This window comes from Thunnus thynnus, chromosome 4 (assembly GCF_963924715.1).
Source record: "Thunnus thynnus chromosome 4, fThuThy2.1, whole genome shotgun sequence".
Taxonomy (NCBI): Eukaryota; Metazoa; Chordata; class Actinopteri; order Scombriformes; family Scombridae; genus Thunnus; species Thunnus thynnus.
The window spans coordinates 16,419,370-16,445,347 of NC_089520.1; the positions used below are offsets into that span (position 1 = coordinate 16,419,370).

A 25,978-nucleotide genomic window follows, 5' to 3' on the forward strand; every position below is an offset into this window, starting at 1 on the left:
TGTTGAGACAAATCCATCCTGTGTGTCGTGTGTCAGACTGTCCCGAAGGAAGGTTTGGAACAGGCTGCGTCCATCCTTGTAATTGCACCGGCGCCCCATGTGACAAAGTGACAGGACAATGCAAGTGTCCGCCGGGGACATCAGGAGAGCACTGTGAGAACTGTGAGTACAAACAGATTTTTCTACAGCTTTCGTACAAAATAAGCACATATTTTTTGCATGATAAAAATGTCATCAATCATCAATGTTTTATAGTGTGTCCGGAGGGTTTCTGGGGTCCCAACTGCACTGGAACCTGCCCTGCTTGTGAGAACGGGGGCGTCTGTGATAAACACAATGGGTCATGTAACTGTCCTCCAGGGTTCATGGGCAGAACCTGCCAGAACTGTGAGTATCAGCGGTGTGTATTTTTAGGAATGTTTCCACAGCATCATGCATTTAACAGTCAACTAGCTGAGGTGGATTATTGAAGTTGTACATGAAGGCTGTTTGGACAAGAAATAAAGGAAAATGCTAGAAGACAGAGAAGTAGTTATTCTCCGTGATCATTTTTCAAAGATCTTTAAGCTACTTGAAAAACCACCTTGGACATATTTTCAGTTGGAAGAAAAAGTAACCACTGAAAAAAGCCTCACTTGATGGCTGAATCACCAGAACTGTCATGGGAACTTTCTTTGCTTTCATGCAATCTGGTGGAGTTGGTTATGGTAGATTAGTCTTGATGTTTTAAATATTTTTTTCCCCCTGTGCAGCGTGCCCAAGTGGACGTTTCGGTCAAGGATGCCAAATGAAGTGTGTGTGTGAGAACAACGCTCGCTGCGACCCCGTGAGTGGGCGGTGTACCTGCGCTCCTGGCTGGAGTGGACACAACTGCAGGAAAGGTAACAGCACTGGAAAACATTTGTTGTTCTCAGTCTCTCACTATCTCTATGTCCCTGAATGTGATATTTCTGCTGCAGCTTGTGATGCAGGGCACTGGGGAACGGACTGTGCAGAAAGCTGCGACTGTAGAAATGGAGATGGCAGCTGTGACGCCGTGACGGGACAGTGCAACTGTGAGGCTGGTTACACCGGAACACACTGCCATCAGAGTATGTTGTTGCTTGTTGCTCACGGCATCTTTCCAGTTTTTGTTTGTTGAAAAATTACTGCAAAGTTCCTGCATATCAGAAAGTCTTTTAATCATTTGCACTCACCATTAACAATGTTTTGATCTGAGATGAAGGGCTGAGGACCGAAGTGTTAATAAAGTGATACAAGTGATCAACAGTGTGCAGGATTTTATGGCTCTTTCAAAGTTTGTAGAAAAAAATTGGTGCAGCGTATGTGTTCATTTATTAGCAGTGTGTAGCTGTCATTCTGCACAATGTCATTCTTTATTCTACCAACACTTTGTCTCTGTAAGTTATTTGTTGCCTTTTACAATTTGCTTTGACTGTTCAGTACTATTTTATAATTGTGCTGTTGTGTCATTTTATAACCAACATTTATAAAATATGACATTGAGCATGACATGACTGTTTGTGATGTTCCCTCAGAGTGCCCGGCAGGTATGTTTGGTCTCGGTTGTCGCCATCGGTGTCAGTGTGACAACAAGGCCTTGTGCGACCATGTGAGCGGAGCTTGTACCTGCCAGGTGGGATGGACTGGAACCTTTTGCGAAAAGCGTAAGGCAAGATCTGTAATCACAAAGCCAAGTTCAACTACTTAATATGTATATATACTAATAACAGGTTGTCTTTACATGTGTGTGTGTCAGCGTGTCCTCAGGGTTTCTACGGGTTGGACTGTCAGGAAAAGTGTTTGTGTCTTAACGGCGGGAGCTGTAACCATGTCAGCGGGGTTTGTTCCTGTCCTCCTGGCTGGATCGGTCCTTTCTGCAACATGAGTGAGTGACAGGTGCACCGCAGAAGTTATTAAGTTATATGAATCACAGACACTGACATAACTCCAGTGTTATGAAAGAATGTTGGACAGAAGGTCAGATAGTTTGTATCGGAAAAACAGCATCGAAGCACCGAGAACATCTTTGTGACGCTGACTCACAGTGGAACAAAACCACGCTTGCTGTCAGAGTTATTTGGGAAAACCCAGCCCAGTCACGCATGAGAAAGTACCGACTTGACGTTCCCCATGCTATAAACTGTATCACTTACCAAACACTGGAATTTCCACGTTTGATCAGCAGAGTTCATCAGGAGGTAATGATATTGTTTGTCCTTTCCCTGGCAGCGTGCCCAACCCATTTCTATGGAGAAGGATGTAACCAAACCTGTAGCTGCCGTAACAATGGCATCTGCCACCCGGCCAGTGGGCAGTGTGTGTGCACGCCGGGCTGGACCGGACCCAACTGCACAGAAGGTGAGTGTACACAAAACAGGGCAAAGTGATCATCTATACGACAGGTAAACAAAAGGTCCCAAGATGGTTTTGTCTTCTGTTTTTTCTCTCCCAGAATGCCCTGCTGGGTTTTATGGAGCAGACTGTCAGCAGCGTTGCTTGTGTCAGAACGGAGCCACCTGTAACAAGACCAACGGAAAATGCACATGTGCCAGTGGATGGACGGGCACAGCCTGTGAACTGGGTAAGAGACAGAGATGCTGTGAGTAAGAGTCTCCGTATGTTACCACAAAATCCACCATCATCGTCATCATTTTAAATGAAAATTCCAGTCTAGTTTATACTTTTGGCTTTCATTGTATCCACTGTTGTACTCAAACCTGACTAATTGCTGAGATCTGGGAACACGTTGACATCGCTATGGCGAAATCCAACGAAGCAAGAGACAATCAGACAGGTTGTAAACTAGCCATCATTTTAAAGTAAGCTCACCTGAGATGTTGGTAATAATATCTCATTTCACTTAGCAAGTATTGTAGGTCAAAGTTGAACCAGGAAGTTGATGTGTAAACATGATGGATTTTTACAACAGACAATAACTTTATTGTTTGACTTTTTCCTCTTTGTTTGGCATGGGTTAGTTTAAAACCTGTCTGATTGGCTGACTGCGTGTGTTTCTTGCCACATCTGACTTCTTTTTAGCAATGTTGCTTTGTTCCCACATCCCAGCGGTTGATGAGTTCAGTGTTATTATCACAGATAGAAACAATAGACAAAACTACAAAAAATAAGACCCAGGTTGTATGAAACCGCACTTTCTCTTTAAAACCACTGCAACGGCTGAATCTGTCTATACTCTACACGAGATTGTGTTTTTCCACTAAAAAGGTTTCCCTCTGTGCTTTTTCTCATTTACTTGGGGAGTTTTTTCTTAACCAAACCGAGGATCTAAGAAATGGGTAAAGAGACAAACTTGTGATTTTCAGCTATATTAATAAACCCAACTTGAATCAAACATACAGTTACATCAATATTTCTGTCTTTACCTCACATGTTTCTATTGAAAGTGCTGGACAATAAACCAGATTTATTGAATTACCAACATTAAGGTGGGTGGCCTACAGATGGCCGCCCACCTAGAACCCGCTTCTGCTTGACGTTTCTTCCCGTTAAAGGGGAGTTTTTCCTTGCCGCTGTCGCCAAGTACTTGCTCATGGGGGATGTTGGGTCTTTGTAAATTAAAGAATATGGTCTTGATGTGCTCTATGTGAAAAGTGCCCTGAGATAACTTTTGTTTGGCGCTATATAAATAAAATTGAATTGAATTGAATTATGAATCTCCGACCAAAATGAACTCATATCTCACTTCAGTAAATGTCTACAAACTGACGATAGCTAAAACAACCAACAACATCTAACCAGATATTCAGCTAACCAATCTGCTAACAGGTGAACATCAAGAGTGAGCCAACATTAGATAGGAAATACATTTATCAATATATAGAAGATAATTATTGCTACATTTATAATCAAAGTGAATCTCATCTCTACAAATTTACATCCAATAATGCTGAATTCAGCTTCTTGTTCAAAATTATGCTCTTAAACCATCAGGACTTTTGATATTGCACAGCCATGATGATTGGTCAGTTAGTCTGGACAGAAATATAGAAGAATAACATCACCTGAACCCTGAAGTAAACATTAAAAACAGTGGCCTGTGGTTGTTTTACTGCACTCAGGAAATACATCAGTCTGAGTTTAATTTGCTGCCTTAGCTCATTTGTTTTTGCCTGAAGTCTGGTTATTTGCTGGCAGAGTGTGTTTCTGCACCACAGAGGAGTCTGTTCTGTAAAAGTCTCTGTCGACCCGGTGATGACATTCCAGCTCGTTCTCCCTCTGAGCTCCACATCACACACTATCCTCCCTCCGTGCCTATTACAACCTTTCCCTGACGAACTGTGCCAGGCCTGGCCCCCCCCTCTTCATACTCAGGAAACCTCTAATCCTGTCACTGGAGTCTCTTTACCCTCTAAACTCTGTGGCTACTACCTCTGATTGCCAACTCCGTACTCTATCCAACTATAAATTATTGGAAAAAAACATTTTGCAGCCCTCAGCAGAAATGTGACAGTGCAGGTTTCGCTGCCCTATGTGTTCCCACATCATAGAGTCTCTGTTTTCTTTCTCTTGTCTTGTCCTGTGTGTGTGTTTTTGCATGTGCATGCTGCTGTATGTTTACTCAGAGTGTGTAGCGGGCCGATTCGGGACGGATTGCCAGCAGCAGTGTGAATGTGAGAACGGCGGCCAGTGTGACAGGCAGACTGGACGGTGCAGCTGCAGCGTCGGCTGGATCGGAGAACACTGCGAGAAAGGTGAGCCAGAAATTCTCTACCATACTGAACTAACTGGAGCAAAGCGAATGAAGCTACAGAAACTTTGACCTCATGGGAAATGATGCACTGTGGAAACTGAACTGTTGGCAGTTTTTCTTAATTATAACCTCTAATTTGCACCTTCCTCTACTCAGCCTGTGAACTGGGCCTGTTTGGCGCTGGATGTGAGGAAAGATGTCAGTGTGTGCACGGCACGTCCTGTCACCATGTCACTGGAGAGTGCCAGTGTCCGCCAGGTTGGCGAGGAAAGCTCTGTGACAAAGGTACAAACCTGCAGTCAAAGAGACTGTTGTACTCTTGCAGCCCCTGGTGGACGGATTTTTATCTTTTTATTTTAAAGGATGGGTTCACAATTTTTCAAGTCTGTCTTAAAACAACAGTCAGGTGCCCAAATGAACATTGAAACATTGAAACTGTAATTATTCATCCTGTTCATACTGACCATTAGAAGATCTCCTCCAAATGCACTGACAATGTAAGTGATGAAGGACAAAATCCACAGTCCTTGTTTTGAGCAAAAATGTATTTAAAAGTTTATGTGAAGTTAATATGAGGCTTCAGCCGTCTGAGTTAGTCAAATAAAGTGATATCTTCCCTAGTTACTGTCTGTTTGGTAAAATATTCCATCCTTGTGTTTTGACAGTTTTCCTGTTCAGCTGCATGGAAGAATAGTATTAAAGGAGGGGAATTTGGCCCTAAAAAGACAATAACTTTAAAAGATACTGACTTGATTTGAATATGAGTGGCTGAAGCTTATATTTATATTATATATTAGCTTCAAATAATCTTTTAAATACATTTTTGTATGTAAGGAGGCTTATGGATTTTGTCTCTCATCACTTATATTAAGTGCATTATGAAGGGATCCTCTAATGGTCAGTATGAACCGGGGGAATGATTAAAATGAAAAACGTGTTTCATTTTTCATGTTGGGACCTGACTGTTGTTTTAGGACAGACTTGAAAAATTGTTACACTGTCCTTTAATAATGATCCAGTTACATTTTAAACATCTAAATGCGTTGAAAACTTTTACATTTTGCCCGAAACTTCCTTGCACTTAATATTTTAATTAATATATGTTATGTTCTTTATTCAGTAAATATTATCATTCTGTGTCTTCATTTTGTAGCTCTACTTCTATCTACTGTGTAAATACAACAGCTATTGCATGTCTTTCCTCCCTGGAAGAGTGATCCCTCCTCTGTTTCACCCTTTTTAATACATTCAAGTGTTTCCTTATCAAGGACCTCGGGGTGGAGGGTGTTGGATGTTGTACAAATGTGTTAATTTAGGTTTTATGGATAAACTTTACTTCATAATTTACATTTTATTACTTGTACATTTTTGCATGAAGAAAAAAGTATAACATTTAAGGAATAAACAACTGAAAATAGAGAAACCAAACGAAACAACAAAGTAAAAACCAAATATAATAACATTATATTACAACATATAACATTTTCAGGAAAAAAATTATGTTTTAACAAATGCAAGCTGGACTGGAGATAGGAAGTGAACAAAGTTAGCTCTTTTGGGGAATTTTTTTTGGAGGGAAGTCATTTGGATTTATTGACCTGTGGCATGAGGCATAGGAAGAGGGAATGTGCAGAGTTAAATATCCTTCTGACTTGTAGCTCTAAACATCTGATAATGTTTCGTTTTTATTTCCTTTCAGCTTGTTTGCCAGGTTCATATGGGAAGGGCTGCATGCAGCGCTGCAGCTGCACTCAGGGAACGTCCTGCCACCACATCTCTGGAGAGTGCGGCTGTCCTCCTGGATTCACCGGAAACGGCTGTGAACAGAGTGAGTAACGTCTGCTTTTGAACATGTAGAAGCTTCGCTGGTTTTATGAGCTCATTGATAAAACACACTTTACACATGAACCTCTTTCTATCAGTTTGTCTTCCAGGAACATTCGGGCATAACTGTAACCAGGTCTGTCAGTGCTCAGAGACAAACCAGCTCTGCCACCCGGTGTCTGGATCATGTTACTGCGCTCCAGGTTTCCAGGGCCCCAAATGTGACCAAAGTGCGTAAATTTAAGAAATTTATACCTCTTAGACATGTAACATTACACCAAGGAAGTGAGTAAAAGTCATTTAAAAGTACTAACTCTCAGCTGTTTGATTTAAATTTGTGTTTTTAGTCTGTGCAGAGGGTCATTACGGTCCAGACTGTAAACGAAAGTGCCAGTGTGAAAACGGAGGGAAGTGCGTTTCCTCCACCGGGGCCTGTGAATGTCCAGCAGGATTTATAGGAGCTCGCTGCAACATCAGTGAGTTTGTCTGAAACTGTGATGGTGACAGTGAATAAATAGTAATAAATAAATGAAAGAACAGAATGACAAGTGCCTGGTCTGTGTCTCTGTGGTGACAGCGTGTCCCGCTGGGCGTTACGGAGTCGACTGTGCTCAGGTGGCACTTTGTGGAGACGGAGCCCAGAATGACCCGGTCACCGGTCGGTGTGTGTGCTTACCCGGACAGAAGGGAGAGGACTGTGGACAGGGTGAGCTTTCAGTACTGTGTGGTTATGGTTTCTAGGTTTTTGATTGTTATTATTAGGAATTACTTAAGAACAAAAACAACTTTTTAGTCATCTTGTATTTGTCTTTTTTTTTCTACTCTGATAATGAAGCTCTTAAAATCTGACATATTCACTTGCAAGCAGGAAGTGAAGCAGGATGTTTTCTTCAGTTTAATTTGAGTGTGTGTGTCTGTTTGGCCTCAGGCTGCCCTCCAGGCTGGTTTGGGGAGGACTGTATCCAACGCTGTAGCTGCAGTAATGGAGGAGTGTGTGACTCTGCAAGTGGAAACTGTACCTGTGGTCTGGGCTGGACAGGTGAACACTGCGACAAAGGTGACAACACTTTTATATCTTGTTTCTCAATGCAGCCAAGCTCTTTGTTTCTTCTTCTTTTTTTTTTTTTTTACATCTGCCTCTGCATATTATCACATATATGACATGTTGTAGCCTGCTAACTTTAAACTGAGTGACATGTGTCAAGTCATGAGGTTGATTTTCCTTTTTTTTTTTGTCTTCCTGTTTTGTTCGTCTGTTTCACAGAATGTCCTGCGGGCAGATTTGGTGCCAACTGCCAGCTGAAATGTAAGTGTCAAAATAACGGCACTTGTGACAGAATGACGGGGACGTGTCAGTGTGGTCCAGGCTACTACGGACATGTGTGTGAACACGGTGAGAACTGCACAGATAAACACAGATAAAGGACAAGTCTGGTGATATTTTCCTAATTGTCAGCAAATCCTATTAAAGACTAAAACCAACAATGAATTTATCTTACATATATTGTCTTTGTGGCCAAAGCCTGAAATAACTTCCTCCTCTGTTCCTTTGGCAAATATTTAAAACACATGATTGAGCCACACCAACCACAAGCTGACATTTAACCTCATTACCACAAACTGCAGTTTATTTTGAGTCAACCCCACATACGAAGTCCTGCTGCTGTAAATACTTAAATATATATTTTATTGTAGTGTTGACACAGTATTGTTCATAGTTGCTGCAGCCGAATGCTTCACTCAAAGCCTGAACCACAGAACATGATGAAGCCACAAGAACACAGATTGAAGAGTGAACAAGGTGACAAAACAGAGAATCAAAAGAACAGCAAATAAATGAACCAAATCTGAAAAACAACAACAACAAAAAACAACAACTTGGCCCTAGATGAGTGAGAGCTGTTTGATGAAGAGTAAGAATTATCATACGAGTTGATATGGACTTGTTCCAGAGAAGCTATAAAGTTTTTCCTTCAAAGCAAATCAGATTCTTTAAAAGTGGAGGGTACCTGACAAAACATTTCTGGAGCTGTAAATGCTCTGTAGAGCAACAAATCAGTGGCTGAAAAGTCCTCAACAAAAACACTATTTCTTCCTGTTTGAGTAAAGCTAAAAACTCACCCAGCTGTTTTAGTAAATTACTGAGCCTTTTTTAAAGTGACAGAATATCTGTGTGGCTCATTTTTAAAGATTTAAGTATTCAGTCAGAACAAACGGGCTCGGAGCTGAGTACCATAAGATTTTTAAGAGACACATTGCTGGTTTTGGTCTTTTCTTGGGATTTGACTATAACAAAAACATTGAATATCATTTGCATTATCTTTTCAAAAAATGAAATACTATTACAATACATAAATGCACAAGATGGCCCAAAACTGTAAAGATCTGCCAGTGTGACTGTATTAGGGCTGGATATCATTTGGAATTAATACCAAAACAATACTTTTTGGATGCCTCGCTGTAAGAAATACAGTCCAATAAATATGTTTTTTAAACTCATTTCTCATTTAACAAAAGAAGCCAATGTCATCACATTAGATGTTTAAACACAAGCAGCCGTACAGGAACTTTGCCTTAAAAAAGTGGTTTAAATTGGCAACTTTTATATTTGCATCTGAAGAGAAGGAATCTCACCACACATTCAGTATCACATTTCATTTGGTACCAAAAAAGGACTGAGGTTCAACACAAAGTCCAAGTGTCAAAAGTCACCCATTAAAGCAGCAATAAATTTGTGATCAAAGAGCAGAAAACTGCAGCATCCTAATGTACTTAATCTTTTAACTTAAGTATTCACTTCTGGGGTTTATACGCATTTATTAATTCAGTGAGAACATTTTTAAAGCATGAAGGTTGACATTAAATTTCGTGACTTGAACTCGTCCTCAGCCTGTCCTCCTGGTCTCCACGGCCCGCTGTGCCAGCTGCAGTGTGACTGTGTGAACGGAGCCTCCTGCCACCCTGCGTCCAGCCAGTGTATCTGTCCTCCAGGACGCCACGGAGCTCGCTGCCACAGAGGTCAGTCAAATCACAGCAAATTACCAATACAATAATAGGATTACTGACATTTTTCTTTGGTCTAATTAATCCTCTTTTTGAAAATTTTCTTCCCTCAGTGTGTGAGCAGGGTACCTACGGTCAGGGCTGTGCCAAGACGTGTGACTGTGAAGACGATGCTCCGTGTGATCCCGTGACGGGACGATGCCTCTGCTCGTCAGGGAAGACCGGACCCAGATGTGACGTTGGTAATGTTCTATCCTTTCTATCCTTTCTCTAACTTTGAGTGCATACACACACACACAACGAGGTGCCATTATCAAAATCACACAGCTCTCCTCCAGTACAATAAATGCTTTATTCACTCGTTTCCAGCTAACTTGCCTTCATCAGGAAGGTGTCTGAGGTTGTTTCAACAATTTATTGATCAGTCATGTGACAAACAGAGGGAGAGATTTAGAGAAGTTGCTTCCTAAGACGTTTTTGTAGAGCTCATCAGAATGTATTTATTCTCAAAGAACAGTAAATTAAGTAGAAGAAAGGACGTCAGTTATCAATAAATATGAAGAGATGGAAAAGACTTGAGTACAATATGTAGTGTTTCAAAACAATTAGGTTGAATGAATGCAAAATTTGTTGCTTTGTGTTGAAAAATGGAGATTCGACTTTTTTGAAAGGTTGTCTATGCTAAAGAATATTTTAAAAAGTTGGTTTTAGTATTGTATGTTTTCTATTCATTTCTGTGTCCACTTTGAGTAAATACTGTATTTTGTAAAAAACTATCATCTATGATGATCTATATGTCCCATGACAGATCAATAGACTGTGTGAAAGGAAACTGGAATTGTCAGATGTCACCTTGATGAATGCAAGTTAGCCAAAAACATTCAATGAATAAAGAGCCTGGTGAACAGCAACAAGTGTGTAGTGTGAGTGCGCAGTTTAATTAAACTCTGTTCATTTGTGTTTTCGTGTCAGACTGCAAAGTGAATCGTTATGGACCAGACTGCAGAGAGAGCTGCGAGTGTGAGAACGGGGCGCAGTGCGACCGTCGCAACGGCCGCTGCAGCTGCCTGCACAGCTGGATCGGACTCTACTGTCAGGAAGGTACAGTAATGACTAACCAGCCTGTCTGACACGCTCGCATACCTGCTGTCGCAACAGTCATCTTCATCACCACCTCCACTCTGGCGGTAGGTGACAAGCTCTGCGGACTTCTGACTCAGAACAGAAGTGACATTTTAGCTGACTGGCTGAAATAAAAGTAAATGAGGAGCTGAAGTGCTGACAGCCTTCAGGTACTCGTAGTATTTGGGGCAGAATTGCAGAAACTGCACTTTCTCTTTGTTCTGATTGAATATGAATGTGTGTTTGCTGAGCTGGACTCTTTGTGTGTGCGTGTCTCCTCAGGTGGACCTCCAAGCCTCACCTCCGGGAGCAGCAAAGACTCACAACACGACAACTCATTATAGCACCAACATCTAGCTGGAAGACTCCAACAAACTGGGACAGATCAGCTGTTTTTTTTGTTTTTTTTAACTGAAGTGACTCAAGTGAGTGAAAGCTTGTGACAGGAAGTTGTAGCCGGCAGCTGGAAGACCTGCATGGAAAAAAGACTCTGATGAGAACTGCAATTCCACATTTGGACCTGAGCCGAGTCCTTTGAACTGACCTGTCACTGGTACCACTGTGGTCAGTGGATGTTTTTTGCAGTCAAACTGGAACAAACAAACACCTTTAGTCTTCAGGATAAGAATTGCTCCTCAAAAACTGCGTCACAATGTCAGGGGATTATGGTTGTGTGTTTTTTTTTTTTTTTTTTTTTTACAGCACTCTGTGTATTTTGTGTTGAATATTTTGACCTTGAAATACCTTTTTGCAGGAACTGTATATAAAATAATCTCTAATTTTGTAAGGAAATGGGTGTTATTGCCAGATATAATGCAACCTCTTTTTGAAACTTATTTCATTACTTGCCAGTGCTATGAAGTTGTTCTTTCATCTATACAATATGAAGTACTACCTGAAGTTCAATGGTGCTATGGTGCTTTACTGTATAGTGCAACAAAGGCTATACTGATCTTCATATGTTGTGTTGTACAACATCACAGTAAAGCACATTCATGCCTTAATGCACAGCTGCAACGTTACAGTTTATTATGACCTACTAAATATTACATATCTACCATCCATGTGCACCTTCTCCAAGGTCGACTGTCTAAATATTTTCTTTTGAATCGATTGTGTATAAATTGCTTCATATTTATACTTAATACAGTTGAATATACTGCAAGTTTAAAATGCGACTTTGCAGCTCGGACAAATCTTCAGTCCAGTGAACAACCCAGAATGAGGTTTTGCACATGAATGCCAATAAAGACAGACAGACACACACACAGGTTTGTGTTTATCATTCTTAATTTTATCATTATTTCATTTTCATTGAGGATCGAAGCTGTACATCCTGTCTAAATTTCAGATTCAAGCACAGTGCAGATAGCAACGCCTGCGAAAGAAAATTAAAAAAAAGAAAAAGAGAAAAGGCAGAGGTGATCACAACCATAAATATATACAAAGGTCAAACTATGTACAGGAGATCTCTACGTCTCTCACTATGTCGTCTTCAGAGTGAATTCAGTCCGCCGTTGCATTCACTTCAGAGCATTCCTCAACGCACACACAACACAAAGAAATTGCTTGTTTTGTCAGTCTTAAAGTTGATACAATGCTGACAGGAAAAATGCAGCATGATGGAAAAAAAAAAAAAAGCTTTTAACTCTCTACTGCATTAAAGGCTAAAACATAAAAAATATATTCTCTGTAGAACCTTCTTTAAAATAAGCTCTATCCATCTGCAGGTCTGGTTTCATGTCTGAACTAGTTATTAATATGTTAGAACAGCAGTACGATGAAACTAGGACCTCTTAAAGCATGAATTCTCCTACACAGGTGAGGGCATCAGATATAACAACACTTCAAGCTTTAAAACTTGAAGAATTATTTCATCAGTGTGCGCAAACCTTTTAACAGCACAAGATCTTTGTCGGGCACGCTTTGAAATAACATTGATCGTCGAAAAAACAAAACGCACAGCGATACCGTTTAAGTCTCAAACTTTGTCTCCACTCCCTGCTGATGAAACATTAAGACACAAGAACTTCACAGACTAATGAACTTAAATGTTCTTGGCTCATCTTATTATTTTTTCTTCTCCTGAAAAAAAAAAAAAAAACAACGTTGGCTCGCACCAGTTTTATTCACTTGAAGTACAAGACACAGCAAATCAAATGAATACAGGGTTCAACTTATACAACAGGCTAAAGCAAGGGATTAGCTCCCCCCCTCTTCCCACAAACACACACACACACACACACACACACACACGCAGGTTCAACAGCACAGCCTTTAAATCACTTTGCTGTTGTTACAAATCACCTCAGAGACAAAGGAGACTGTGAACCTCATCCGCACAAATCCCAACACGCTGACGTTCACTTTGATTCTCAAACTCATCTCCTCCCTTTTCAACACTTACATCTCCTTCGTGTCACCATTCACACCAACATGACAGTTTTCTTAATCTGTACTTGTTTTTTTTTTTTTTTCTCTGCTAAGAATCAATAGTTTATCAGCTGTTAGTAAAGACTTTTTATCTACATGTGTTAGTAAGCTGAGAAGCATCACTTTGCTTGTCTGTAGGCTGGATGAAAAGGGTCCATGCTTTGAGGATGTGTCACATGCTATCCACTTGTGCTTTAATCACAGTAAGAGAGCACCCGGAGGAGACAGAGTGATACAGGGTGGTGTCAAATTTTTGCAATAATACTCCTGACACGTCTCAGGTCATCTGCCGCCTGACACGAACCTTACCGCTCCTAAAGCATTTAGCTGTACTATGCATTCTGTATATGAAGGATGTTATTTGTTAACTAGTATAACAGCATGGTCAAGTAAAGATATATATGGAGTAAAGTCCATAGTATAGATAAGATAACAAGCTGGACAGCACATGCGTCAAGATGATTTCTAGAATCTTGTAGGAAGTGAGAGTGAAACACTCGGGTGTGTTTTGTCAGAGAGAGATGAAGAAGAAGATCTTTGGCTCAAGCCACGCTAAAATGTCACTGGTCCTCCCCAGTGTCCAACAATGAAAGAAAGACAGACAAGTAAATACAACCTCCTGACCAACGTGCACACCAACACGCCACTGAATCCACCTGCTCCGTTCCCTGAGCTGCTGCCACGAACTGATTAATTACACGTACGGCTCTTTCCTCCCAATTAAGGAGCAACAAACACCACTTCCACTATATATACTGGGGACATGAGCCAAGGGGCAGCTTTCCAGCTGCTTGTTTACGCCAAAGCCCACAGCACAACTGTAAATAAGGCAAAATACTTGAACAAAATTTGATCAAGGAGAAATTTCCATGAGATGTTGAGCCAGCACTGATATGACCACTTCCTGTACAGTAACAGCCTTAAAAACAGAGAACAGAGGCTGGGTAACACAGTGAAGTAGGACACTACGTTTGATTTAACACGGCCTGCAGTTCCTACAATTAGGGATGAATAAATAGCTAATCTCTTCAGTGGCACACAGTTGCCCTGACATTGGCCCACGCTCCTGACTTGTCATTGCAGACGGTTCACTGGTCAGGACGAGGATTGAGCCTTGGTCCTCTCACTCCTGGCGAATGCAGGACTTCACCGTCGTGCTTTGACAGCCGGAGTTTCGGAGCATCAGGCTGGACAAACGCACTGCCAGTGAAGACAGAGGGAGGATGTGAGGATGAGGAGAGGGAATTATCAGGAGGCGACGCGTTTCTATAGTGCAATGGCTGTGAGATAAGACTATTGTAATATCTATCCCCTCCCCTCCTTAAAACTACCCTCTAACACCTATACTGACAATACTAAAGTGCTGATTGTTAAAGCCTGCGAAAAGGCTCATACACTGATAATGTAGACAACACAAACAGTTTTTCTTTTAGAGAAACCTTGACAGACTTGTACAGTACACAGGTGTTTGTAAACAGAACGTCCAAGAAACAGATGCATGGCTATGGTACATGTGCAACAGAGTAGTTCTTGTATATTCATACAGTATGAACTTAATCTTCCTTTTAGTTGCATTCAGTTTTAGAAAAAAAGCAAACAAAAATAAAAAAAGAAAAAAGAAATCTGGCTGCCAAGCAAGCGTGTGCTTATTTTTTTTTTTAAAAAGGTATTTTTCTCTACGGTTTTAAAATACGTTCAGCTGAATTTAATGAATAACTGATTTAAGTATGAGCACATATCCCTAACCTCTCTTCCATTTTTGTCTTTCTTTGTCAATCCCTTCCTTTCCTGTGGAGGTGACTGTATTTTTTCCCCCTTTTCTTATCTTATCCCTGTAACTCTAAATGAGGTGCCCTGGGTGGCCTTGGTGTGGCCAGACTCATGCGCCAGGGTCTCACTCAGTAAAAGCTCAAGCAAACAGAGGATCAGGCAAAGGTGGGGCGCTGCGGCTGCAGCCCGGGTGCAGCCCTGCCGGGCGGGGCCGTGCTGCACGTTAGGAGCGGTAGTCCTTTTTACTGTACGGCTTGTTCCCCAGGATGCTGTCCACCTCGTGTGTGATGGACGACGACAACTTTGGAAGAACCTGTGACAGAGGAAAGACACAAAAAAATGAACATGTTCTCCTCGTTTACATCTACTGTGGAAACTTTGGGTCATTGTTTAACAGTCCTTTAGAGAAAATCATGAAAATCAGAAACTGTTTGCTGTTGCATGTTTCAGCCTCTAGGAAGTGCTGAAGGGTGACTGACTTTCCTTCTAGTTGTGTATGTTGTGGTTTCCAGTCTGCAACTTTGCAATCAATACAGCAACCGATCACAATCAGGGAAAACTATTGACTGTAAAAGGGGGCAGTTTTATAGTTGATATGCAGCTAATCGAATTTGTTTAAAGACTGAGACGATATAAAAGCAATAAATACATTTAATAAACGGGTCATATGTTTTGTATTCAAAGTAAAAAGCACACCATTTCCCTCTGAAATGAAGCGGACTGAGTACAAGTATACAAAAGCATAAAATGAAAGACCTCAAGTAAAGTGCAAAAACCTCAAACTTGTATTTAATCAAATTAAAAAAAGATACCTCATGACATTATTACTCAACTAGTTAATTCTCAACATTAATGAATACTTATTTTTGACAAAAACATATGTATATATTATGTAAGGATCATTTATTTAAAATGCATTTATTGAAACAGAAGAAAGATGAAAAGAAACATGTTAATTAATATGTTCTGTATTAAAACTGTAACCATGTTTATTAATGTCAAAGTGAAGTCTGGAGACCTCCAGGATCCTTTACAAGCATCCAGAAAAGTGATTTAATTAAATGGAAACTATTCCCATGTAGGGAAGATAAAAGACTATTTGCTCTAATTATAAGTTTTCTTTCCCCAAAATATAGCCCTATTAAATGATATAAAGTTTATGTGGACTTTCTTTTCTGTATGAAATAGACTGTGTGTCTATTTCAGGCTCCGTGATGTAAAATTCCTGGTTGAAGGAAAACTGCGGAGCCCTCGGGAAATGTGAGCATAGCATTTCAAAAGCGGAAATATCAAATGTGCTAAGGGAGACATATAGTGTGCACTCATGTAGTATACTAATGTGTGTACCCATACACACATACACATAAAGGAACATACACAAAGAACGTATACAGAGGAGAGTGCTAGTCCTCACAGGCCAGACATAATGTGAGGAGAGGACGTAAACCCCCACTGGTCTGAAAACCCCATTAAATGAATGCATCTTATCAGGAGAGGAAGTGGCTGTAAGCTTGTCTCCAATCCCCCCGGCAACTGATATGCCGCTGACCTTATTAACTTGGTAAAGTAAAGCACCCAGGCGTGCAGCGGCAAACTGCCCGAGAGGCCAAGCTGTACCCAGGAGAGGAGGCTGCTGTTACGGACTGTAAGGCACGAATAACGTGGGCCTGATGAAACAGGTCAGGTCACATTTTCACAAATGAAGCCACTGATTTGCTCTGCAGAATAACAAACACACACACACACACACACATGTTGTGTCCTCACCTGTATCGCTCCGATGTTCTCCATCAGCTGGTCGGTGTTGGACGCCCCTAAAAGGACAGAGCTCACCCCCTCGTTCCGTAGGCACCACGCTGCAGGAGACCAGTAAACAGAAATGACACCCCCACCACCACTAAACAAACACACACACACCCACCCTCTAACTCAAGCACAAACACGCACTGCACACCATCTCTCCAACACTTCATAAACACACACCAGTTTGATTTTTTTTTTACATGTCAAATGACTGCAAATCCCTCTGGAACTAAAAGCTCCTGATAAACCATGAAAGCTACTGAATGTGACACAATTATCGCTGCGCTCACATTACACCCTACCAGTGGTGGAAGAAGTATTACCACACTATAAAAAAAAACCTCCACTACAAGTAAAACAGTGTTTACCAAGTTCTACTTAAGGCTTTTTCAGATCTTTTAAATACCACAAAGAATGCAAATTTCTATCAAGATCATAACGTCCACAGTCTGAAAGTATGATGGAAAACCAGTGTGTACAATATGACCTATAATTATTATTATATGACATTTTTGTTAGACAATTCATGGATAGATTAACCAAAGAAAAATAATTAAGTCATTGGAAGTTTTTACTAAAATCTTCACTTGTCCATTCTGAGTGGATGAGCGTCCTCGCTACTGTAGCTGTGAAATTCCATGAAAAGGGGTCCACTGTTGCACCAGTCTCACTTGTAGGTTATACAGTAGATGGAAATAGTCTCCCAGCAGCCCACAACCACATACAAAAAAGGTTATGTTACTGTCTACAGCAGGAAAGAGGAAATATTGAAGACTTTTGTAAATGAAAGTCTGACTGAATTCAATGCTTCAATTTTCAAGACCTGCAGATACCCTGTAAAACTACATTTATTAGTAAAAGAATAGAAATATTATCAGCAAAATATACTTTAAGTATCTATTTATTCTATAAAATTACTTGTGTAAGTACAATATTTCCCTCTGAAATTAGTGGGAAAAACAAACATGAGTAAATGTACTTTGTTATATTCCAATACTGCAGTCTACTATAAATATGCAGGAAACTCTTTTTTTGTGATCTCTTTCAACAGATTGGCACAAAAAAACCCCATCTCTGTTTGGTGTGGCATTATAATTGCGAGTGGTATTATGCAATACAACTGCATGCTTTTGCAATTGAGGAAAATACACTTGTAAGAAGATTACGGCGTAAAGGGATGAAGAATTTGGCTGTAAAAAAAATAGTGGGATTATGCTTCTACACAAATCTTCCACCAACAGGAGAATATGGCCAGAAATGACACTAGCTGAAGGTCTCACACTGGGCTGACGCAAGAGTAGACCTTCCCTCAGGCCACAGAGATATCAACAACATCTATTAGCTCTGTTCTCCCGCTCACAACCGCAATCTAATTCCTGGATTTACCACCTGCTACAGGAGCACCCGGCCTCGCAACCCAGCCACAGGGCAGGAGGCAGTATATATGCTATATCATTGTTATATAGTTTTTAATTCAATACTAGAGTGCCACAGTGATGTAGATGACTACATGGTGGACATAAATTGCCCGTGCTGCCTTCAGGAGCGCTGGAGGGATTTATGGTAATTGGGAGAGATGAGGGTGTCCACTAATGGGCTGTGAAAACTAATCTATGACACTGCATTACTGCGAGGGTGAAAAATCTGAGCGGAGATAGGAGATGGAGTCCCAGATTTACTCGGTGCGTCCTTCATGTCTGACGCTTTAACAGCCCTCGCAGGAGAGCGTGTGTTTGGGGTTTGCACATTCTCACTTTCCTCTGAATCAATATAGGTCACTCACTGGATTTATGTCTGGGATGCTATTTTAATGCTGACACTGGAAACTGTAACATACATGTTAACACCAGGGGAAACCACAGGGCTGCATATATAAATACACACTGTGAACATGTTTGCATTCCATATGTTGATATTTACAATATCACTGTCTTAATGTATTCAGGGGACTGTGCCAGAGCCTTGTTTAGGAGATACTGGATATCCTATTCATGTTGTTTCTACTCCAACTGGTCCCTGATAGACTGAGAGAAAAGTTGTAGATGAGTTCATAACCCTTTAACATACAGTATTTATCTTCCATTTTCTTGTTTCCTATTCTCTCTTATTCTCAGTATTCTCTTTTTAGAAACCACAGTAGTTACAACACAGACACACACAACATACCAACAGTCAAACCAGACAGCTGCGAGAGCGGTGTTGACCTCGGCCCGTCCGAGGCAGAGGGACGGACAGACAGACAGAAAGAGAGAGAGCGGCAGAATGTATCTGCGTACCGATGGCGAGTTGGGGCAGAGTGCAGCCCAGCCGCTCCGCGATTGCCTGCAGCTCTTTCAACTTCGCCTGCTGACGCCGGCCCTCCTCGCTCAAGATCTTGTCCTTCAACCACTGGTAACCCTGTCGAAAACACAGCACACCTGCTCAAAAACACAGCCCTGCTCACACCGCTGCGCCGCAGCTCCTGTGTCACCAGGGCCTGTTTTTAAACACGTGACTCTGTCTCCTGCTGTCTACACCTCAGCCAGGGAAACATAGCTCAAGCTACACTTTGTATGCTGATTTCTTTGTTGATTATGATAATTACAAAGTTACAATTATTAGAGAAATAAATATTCTGTACTGTAATTATACTGTCTATAGAGTCAAAACTGTAATCTTTATATTGTATCAAGGATCATGAATCATATCATAATACTATAAGTAACAAATAAGAACCAGTAAGAATAATCACTAAGTAACAGAGCCAAAAATACCACAAACATCCACAGGCAACACTGAACGAAGCAGGAAGCAGCACATTCCACACAAGTCGTCAAAAAGGTACTGCACAACACCAAAATGGAGAGCTAGTTTCATGAACCGGGAGAGGTCTAATCGACAGTCACTGACACACAATCTACAGACACACAACATGCCACTCCATCACAAAAGGACAGATAATTGCATTAAGTAACATGTTGGCTTCTGTGAGATGTAGAGGTGGAGGTTGTTTTTTTTTTTTTTTTTTGTTTAATGTCTGGATGAGGAATGTCAAAATCTTGTTTTCAGGAACATAAACATGATTTGACATGAAGGGTGACGTGTGGTTTCTGTGTTATAGAGTGTGTGAGTGCTTCTCCTGCTCATTAATGTAGAGATAATATGACTGTTTTGTTCCCTTATGGAAATCAAAGAGAACAAATATAAATAAAACAATAAAACAAAACTGTTTCAAATGATTCTAAATTGCATGTGACTTGCTGGAATAACATATTAAATCCCTTGATTACAGAATTTAATCTGCTTCCAGTTTAAAAAAACATTCTTAGTTTGTAGACATAGTATTTAAATAAATACATGCTGTACTGTTCTCGCCCTGTGTGAATGCATTTTTCTGCACATGAACTGTGTGTGCTCATTTGCATGTTGTAAATGTGCACACAAGATGAATTAGCGCTGACACCAGCTGGCAAACAGTGTCAAGCAGCGCTGCGAATGACGAGGTACGCAGTGCATGGCGTCAGCATGGCACTGAAAAACACACAGAGATATGCGAGTTAAAGAACCTGAAAAACACAAACACATGATAAACAAACAAAACAACAAACTGGAACAACCAGCAACCAGTAGGGAAACAGACAACAGTGACATCGGCACAGATGATCGGAGCGAGGATAAAGAAAGAAAAGAGCAAGCGACGTTTGTCTACCTTCAGAGAGGCCCGAGAGTAGGGAGGCACCCTGCCGTCGTATTTCCCTGAGATGATCCCGCAGGCCAGTGGTGACCACGTCATGGCTCCCACACCTGAGAACAGAGACATGTGATCATCTAATTCATCTCTGAAAGACAGATGGCTCACTCCTGCAAACATTTATAGTCTTATTTTGTCTTTCGAGGAGAAAGGAAAGAGGGAAAATTCTTTCTTTTAAACTGGATTTTAAGATGAGCTTGTTTTTGCTGACATAGATCAGTTAACCTAACCTTCAATCTGCAATTTCAGAAAGGACTCTTGTTTTCTGTTCTCTGTCAACGGATGAGCTCATGTAGTTTTCGATGGACACTGACACAGATCTCAGACTGGCCGGGCCAATGTATATACACAGCTTTGATCCCAAAACTTAGCAAGTTTGTGTGAGTGAAATTGCAGAAATCTTCTCAAGTCTGCTGTTCTAGACTTTGTGTCCAAAATATCTCCAACTCTAACCTTAAAGAACACCTCCATCACTGCTCACCTATCTTATGGAAGAGCTCAGGTAGCTGCACCTCCACCTTCTCTCTCTGAAACATGTGGTACTCAGCCTGCTCGCAGATAGGAGGAATCTGGTTGAATTGTCGTGCCACAGAATACGCTTCCTAAAGGAAAGGGTGGAATAAACCAGATTAGGCTGATATACAGAACTGTATCACTTATATTGTATAAAGAACATTACTGTACACAAGGAACAGGAGCAGGTAACATTGTTCTGTGTATCCCTGATTTTTTTTAGACTGTCGTCTACATAGAAACACTGAATCTCACCATTATCTCCATTGGGCTCCAGCGGGACGTCCCCCAGTACATGGCCATGCCTTGATTTATCACATGGGTCATTGCTCGCACCGTTTCTGTAAATAAAAAAAACACAAGAAACATTAAAGACACCTTCAGTTCTGACATCACCTTGTTGTGTTTTCACAATTTCACAATGTCTGAGAACCTACTCTACTGTACTGTATGTGTATCTACACATACTGCTTATTCTCCATTATTATAAAAGGTGTATTTGTTAACAACTCCAATCTGCATGGACTGGGCTATTCAGGAGAAAATTGGAAACGCTGATTATGTTAATCAGAATGGGTGAGTGATTCATGCTGATTAGGATGACATCTATTCATATCAAGGCACACTTGAATGCCAATAATGTAAAAATCCACAGGAGCCTGTCTTTCATTTCTGATCTGCAAGATGTGAATGAATTGAGGAGTGACAGACATGTTTCTATCAGTTCAGATCTTTAATCATGGACTCTGCATCTTCAGAAACACTGAAGGTTATAAAAATATGTTCAGTTCTACAAAATTAAAAATATTTCAAGGAGTTCGTTCCTTTAATGTGGTAATTCTGGGTTGACTGAATGTTACACAGATTAGTGTTGTGTTATTCTGCAAAACTCTATATTTTATTTAGAGGCATCAGATAGGCATTTCATTGCAAAGCCATATCTGATCCTGTGCGTGATGGCGAATGAAATCTCACATTACCCAGCTGTATCTTCTGTCTCAGAACGCCGGCCAAAATATCAAACATGCTAGATAACGATCGGGGTGTCCAAGACAAGATCAGGAGCACGGGAGCGCAATAAAACACGCCATCCATCCATCTATTCACCTTTTTGACGTGCTGTTTCACAAAACTCGTGTGGGACTACCAACTCAGCTGTCCTGTCATCTAGTAGGTGCTTAGCTTAAAAGGGTTTCTCTGTAAACTGACAGAAAAGCAGTTTATCTCCTCTTCACCCTGTAGACTGCACTTTGGCTACTGCCAGAATAAAATATACCAGATGGTCTAAACTACTGTAGTTTTGAAGACATAGATTCAAAGCTATCCATGTGAACTGAGTGTAATCTTTAAAGAGCAGATGGGCAAAAGAATTGCCTCAACTTTTACGTCAAACAGCACCGGCTACTTCTGACCTACGCGACAAGGTATTGTGAAAGAGCCAGAGCCAGTGAAGCATCAAACTGAGGGCAGGAAGATGACCTCTGACCGAACCCTACCCCAAAGAGGAACTCTGACATGGGAGCAGATGGATATTGTGTGACCAGCTGCGCCCACACACAGTTAGCACTCTGCCATTTAAAGGTCTCCAGCATCAGTATCTATCCTCACTCTGACTGTGGAGGTGGAAGCACCAAGACAACATGCAGCATTTAAAAATAGATATTTCAGTTACAAGAGGTTTGTACATATCTGAGTCTCCACATTACAGTAGTCATAGAGACAGAACATTTTTTTTTTTTTTAACGTGCACTGTAACAAAACAGAATTTAAGAGCGTGAGAGAGGGTAAGGAAGAGAAGTGATCATTCAAAAACAATAAAAGGATAGAAATATTACCTTCCATAGGTGTATTAGGGTCCGGTCTGTTCGCAAAAACCACATCCACGTAGTCTAACTGCAGTCTTTCTAGAGATGCTTTTAAACCTGGAAAGAGGAATCACAGATCATAACTAATAATTAATCTCTGTTGTGGTAAATTATCACGCTCTTCACAAAAAAATGTACCTAACCTAAAAATATACAGTTAGTACAGAGAATTATCTAAGCAGGTTAATACAGTTCACCCAAAAGTTTTCTTAGGAACTCCAATAACCCCAAGAGTACGTCAATTATTAAAACGTAGCCTTGATTCCCGTGAGCCAAAGAATCTAATTAGGAAGTATTTTGTTGTTGCAGTGTCAGTGTCTAATCCAATAATCTGCAAGCTGCTACTTACCTTCTATAATGTGTTTTCGGGATAAACCTCTCTCAGTTTCCGCTCTGCGAGGAATAACGTGAGAAAAAAAAAAAAGGTGTTATAAAAATTACAAGAAATATGACTGGACCTGCCCCGCTACGGTAATATAATATCATATATCCTTTGTGAAATATGATCTAATGCCTGTTTCATTTTTATTGAAAGTGCCTGACAACAGATCAGTTTGGATGACACATGATCCCATTACCGGGAGCATCAGAAACAGGTCGAGAAAAATTACACGGGATCGTTTCTCATTTGGACACACAGGCTGAATCAGAGAAGCATCCAGATTGAAACTTACTTTCCGCCCCAGAAGATCTTTGTTGTTATCACCAGGCTTGAACGTCTGAAAATGGAAAATGAAAGCACATCTGTTACAACACCTGCTAAATTATAGTGTGATGTATTTGAGCTGGTGATATCTGAGGGTTTCGGGCTATGCGCTTTAACAGCGAAGATGGAAAGCTCGGACACATGCTTTGGGTAATCGTACATCTCTGCTTTATTCTTTCAGTGTCACGCTCACCCACATCCCAAAATAAGTGTGACTGTGCAGGAACTCAGCCAGCACCAATGAATTGAGTGTTGTAGGCGTATGACTTGACAAGGCTATACAAATGCCAATCCAGGGCCAACAAAGTAAAAGACAAGACACTATAAGTTCATCTATTATTCAGCAATCGTTGAGGAGGGACACAGGAGTGTGGGCATGGCACGGCTGCTGGCATTAATCTTTCATCTGCCTACCTTACTGTTCCAGTTCACAACATACAGCCTACCAATATGTGCGAGGAAGGAGATGATACAAGATTACAGAGGCTGGCGGGACGGAAATTAAAAAACACCAAACTCAATTAAAGTGTGTCTCATACCTCCATCCTTTCTTCTTTATGATGTTCCCGAGCACCACCTCTGCCCTGCCAAGCAGACGGAGAGAAGGCATGATTAAATGCAGATTTCTTGAAATGATAAGAGCGTTTCAGCTGACTGTCTGAGATATGATTTCAAGCCCAAAATTAAAGAATGCAGTCCAACTCTGCACATGTACTATACAATGCATCTGTAAGTTTTTATTGGAAAGGGCACCTGTTCAAGACTGGTGAATGTGAAAGCTGCCAGGTCAAAGTTAGCGGGGCGTGGGCCCAGCTGTGCTGTGGAGTTACCACTATGTCACTCATTTGCAGCCACAAGGGTGGTAATGAGTGACGTTATGTTCAACACAGGGCCCATTAGGGTTGGCCAGACACCTGTCACTAGCATGTCTCTCCGGTGCTCTCACTCACCAGTACATAATGAGACACCTTGTAGCACAATTTTGCACAAAATGTATTTTAGCGGTAGTGAGAGGTAAAAAAAACCAAACAAAACAAAGCAGCGTCTAAGTTTTGGCAGCACAGATGAATAAAGCAGCTCCTCTAATCGATGCAGTTTTAAAATGAATGATTTTGTTTAATGTGTCAAAAGTGTGTTATTGAACTACAAGAACCACAATTCATCTAACTCTTGACACAGTACATTAGTGCTCCTGCCAGTCTGTACAAATGAAACTTTGTTTGATGAAAATTTAATTTCTTTTCAAATTAGGTCTTATTCTCATAATTGTTGCCATTCTGACTGGATTAGTCTGGTTAGCCGGCAGGATGCCCTTGAAGTAAATCCCTGCCAGCAGCTCACCATACACGAGGCAGTCGGCCTGTGACTTGCACAGCCTTCACGGTTTAACACAGCACGGATGTTGTGGTTCTCAGTTTGCAGTTTGACATTATTACAAGTCCAGATTAATTCCACATTCATATTCATATTTAACAAGAGGTCACATTTTCAGTTTCAGACTGACTCAATTGTTTATTTATTTATATTTGGAAGCCGGTAAGAGATTTATTTGAAATTTGAGGAAAAAATGAGATCATGAATGACTGAGTTAGGGGGTATTTTTGAATATTTTCACTATTTACTCATGTTCATTAAAAAAAAAAAAAAAACGGTCTCATGATTGTCTATTTCTGTGTGTATTTTGATGTATAGCCAGACGCAGATTGAAACATTTTGAAGGGTGAATTGGTATTTTTTCATTTCACTATATATGTTTGAGAAACATCCAGATACATCATTTAAAAACTTACAATCACTATGTTTGTATGTGTGTTTTACCTGATTCTACTCAAAAATAGATACAGTATATTTCATACCAGTGTTTTATAGATCAGTGGTTTCCTGCTGTTACTCTGTGTGTTAAAACACTTATTGATCAGTTTGATGGTGATGGTTAGTGAAGTTAGTGTTTTGAATTTTGGTGGTGGGATTAAAACTTGGTTTATATTTTTATTACATAATGTGCCTTATTTTACTCAATGCAGTTTGAAAATATTAGAATGCACAAATAGTTTTTATTTATAAAGTTTTGATAGAAGTATTAGCTGCTGATGCCTGCAGGCCTGACCATTAATGCAGCATCTGTTTGATAGTTATGAAGCTGCTCTTAACTGCATAAAACATTTTAGTACATCCAAACACTTTTTAGTTCATTATTGTGATAACTTCATGTGATAACTTTTATTGTCACCCAAATGAGACCATTGAACCCCTTTGTAACTTCCTCTATCGTCCTATTAAAAACTTTCTGTTGTGTGTAAGTATCTTGCCAGGAGATGATCACAACTCATGTTGGTACTGCCTGATACGTGATAGCAAACGTTACAACACTGTGAGGTGAAATAACACTGTGTTATGAGCTGCTAGCAACACATCTGTCTGGTTCTCCACTGGCTCTCACACCATAACTGAATTTCTGGCCGATGGCCATTCTTTCTCTTAATCCTTGTTTGTTT

At 40.6% G+C, this 25,978-nt stretch overlaps 2 protein-coding genes across 8 annotated transcripts in view; one reads left to right on the plus strand and one right to left on the minus strand.

Moving 5' to 3' along the window:
- The window catches only part of megf6b (multiple EGF-like-domains 6b), a 61,154-nt gene extending 49,225 nt beyond the window's left edge, over positions 1-11,929 (plus strand). For both annotated transcript variants that reach the window (XM_067586940.1, XM_067586941.1), the window contains 20 exons: positions 37-162; positions 256-387; positions 753-881; positions 960-1,091; positions 1,539-1,667; positions 1,760-1,888; positions 2,233-2,361; positions 2,456-2,584; positions 4,587-4,715; positions 4,871-4,999; positions 6,414-6,542; positions 6,637-6,768; positions 6,886-7,014; positions 7,116-7,244; positions 7,467-7,595; positions 7,803-7,931; positions 9,428-9,556; positions 9,655-9,783; positions 10,514-10,642; positions 10,946-11,929. In XM_067586940.1, coding sequence (XP_067443041.1) covers positions 37-162; positions 256-387; positions 753-881; positions 960-1,091; positions 1,539-1,667; positions 1,760-1,888; positions 2,233-2,361; positions 2,456-2,584; positions 4,587-4,715; positions 4,871-4,999; positions 6,414-6,542; positions 6,637-6,768; positions 6,886-7,014; positions 7,116-7,244; positions 7,467-7,595; positions 7,803-7,931; positions 9,428-9,556; positions 9,655-9,783; positions 10,514-10,642; positions 10,946-11,007 — 2,519 coding nt within the window. In that variant the 3' untranslated portion in view covers positions 11,008-11,929. The remainder of the gene's footprint in view (positions 1-36; positions 163-255; positions 388-752; positions 882-959; positions 1,092-1,538; positions 1,668-1,759; positions 1,889-2,232; positions 2,362-2,455; positions 2,585-4,586; positions 4,716-4,870; positions 5,000-6,413; positions 6,543-6,636; positions 6,769-6,885; positions 7,015-7,115; positions 7,245-7,466; positions 7,596-7,802; positions 7,932-9,427; positions 9,557-9,654; positions 9,784-10,513; positions 10,643-10,945) is intronic.
- Positions 11,930-12,730: 801 nt separating this feature from the next.
- Positions 12,731-25,978, minus strand: part of kcnab2a (potassium voltage-gated channel subfamily A regulatory beta subunit 2a) — a 94,878-nt gene continuing 81,630 nt past the window's right edge. For 5 of the 6 annotated variants that reach the window (XM_067586949.1, XM_067586946.1, XM_067586947.1 and 2 more), the window contains 10 exons: positions 24,023-24,067; positions 23,452-23,496; positions 23,127-23,170; positions 22,748-22,834; positions 21,168-21,253; positions 20,881-21,001; positions 20,358-20,452; positions 18,946-19,066; positions 16,634-16,722; positions 12,731-15,179 (listed from right to left, as the gene is read on the minus strand). In XM_067586949.1, coding sequence (XP_067443050.1) covers positions 15,090-15,179; positions 16,634-16,722; positions 18,946-19,066; positions 20,358-20,452; positions 20,881-21,001; positions 21,168-21,253; positions 22,748-22,834; positions 23,127-23,170; positions 23,452-23,496; positions 24,023-24,067 — 823 coding nt within the window. In that variant the 3' untranslated portion in view covers positions 12,731-15,089. Of the gene's footprint in view, positions 15,180-16,633; positions 16,723-18,945; positions 19,067-19,928; positions 20,180-20,357; positions 20,453-20,880; positions 21,002-21,167; positions 21,254-22,747; positions 22,835-23,126; positions 23,171-23,451; positions 23,497-24,022; positions 24,068-25,978 lie in introns of those variants that run through there. The other variant, XM_067586950.1, reaches the window with a different exon arrangement.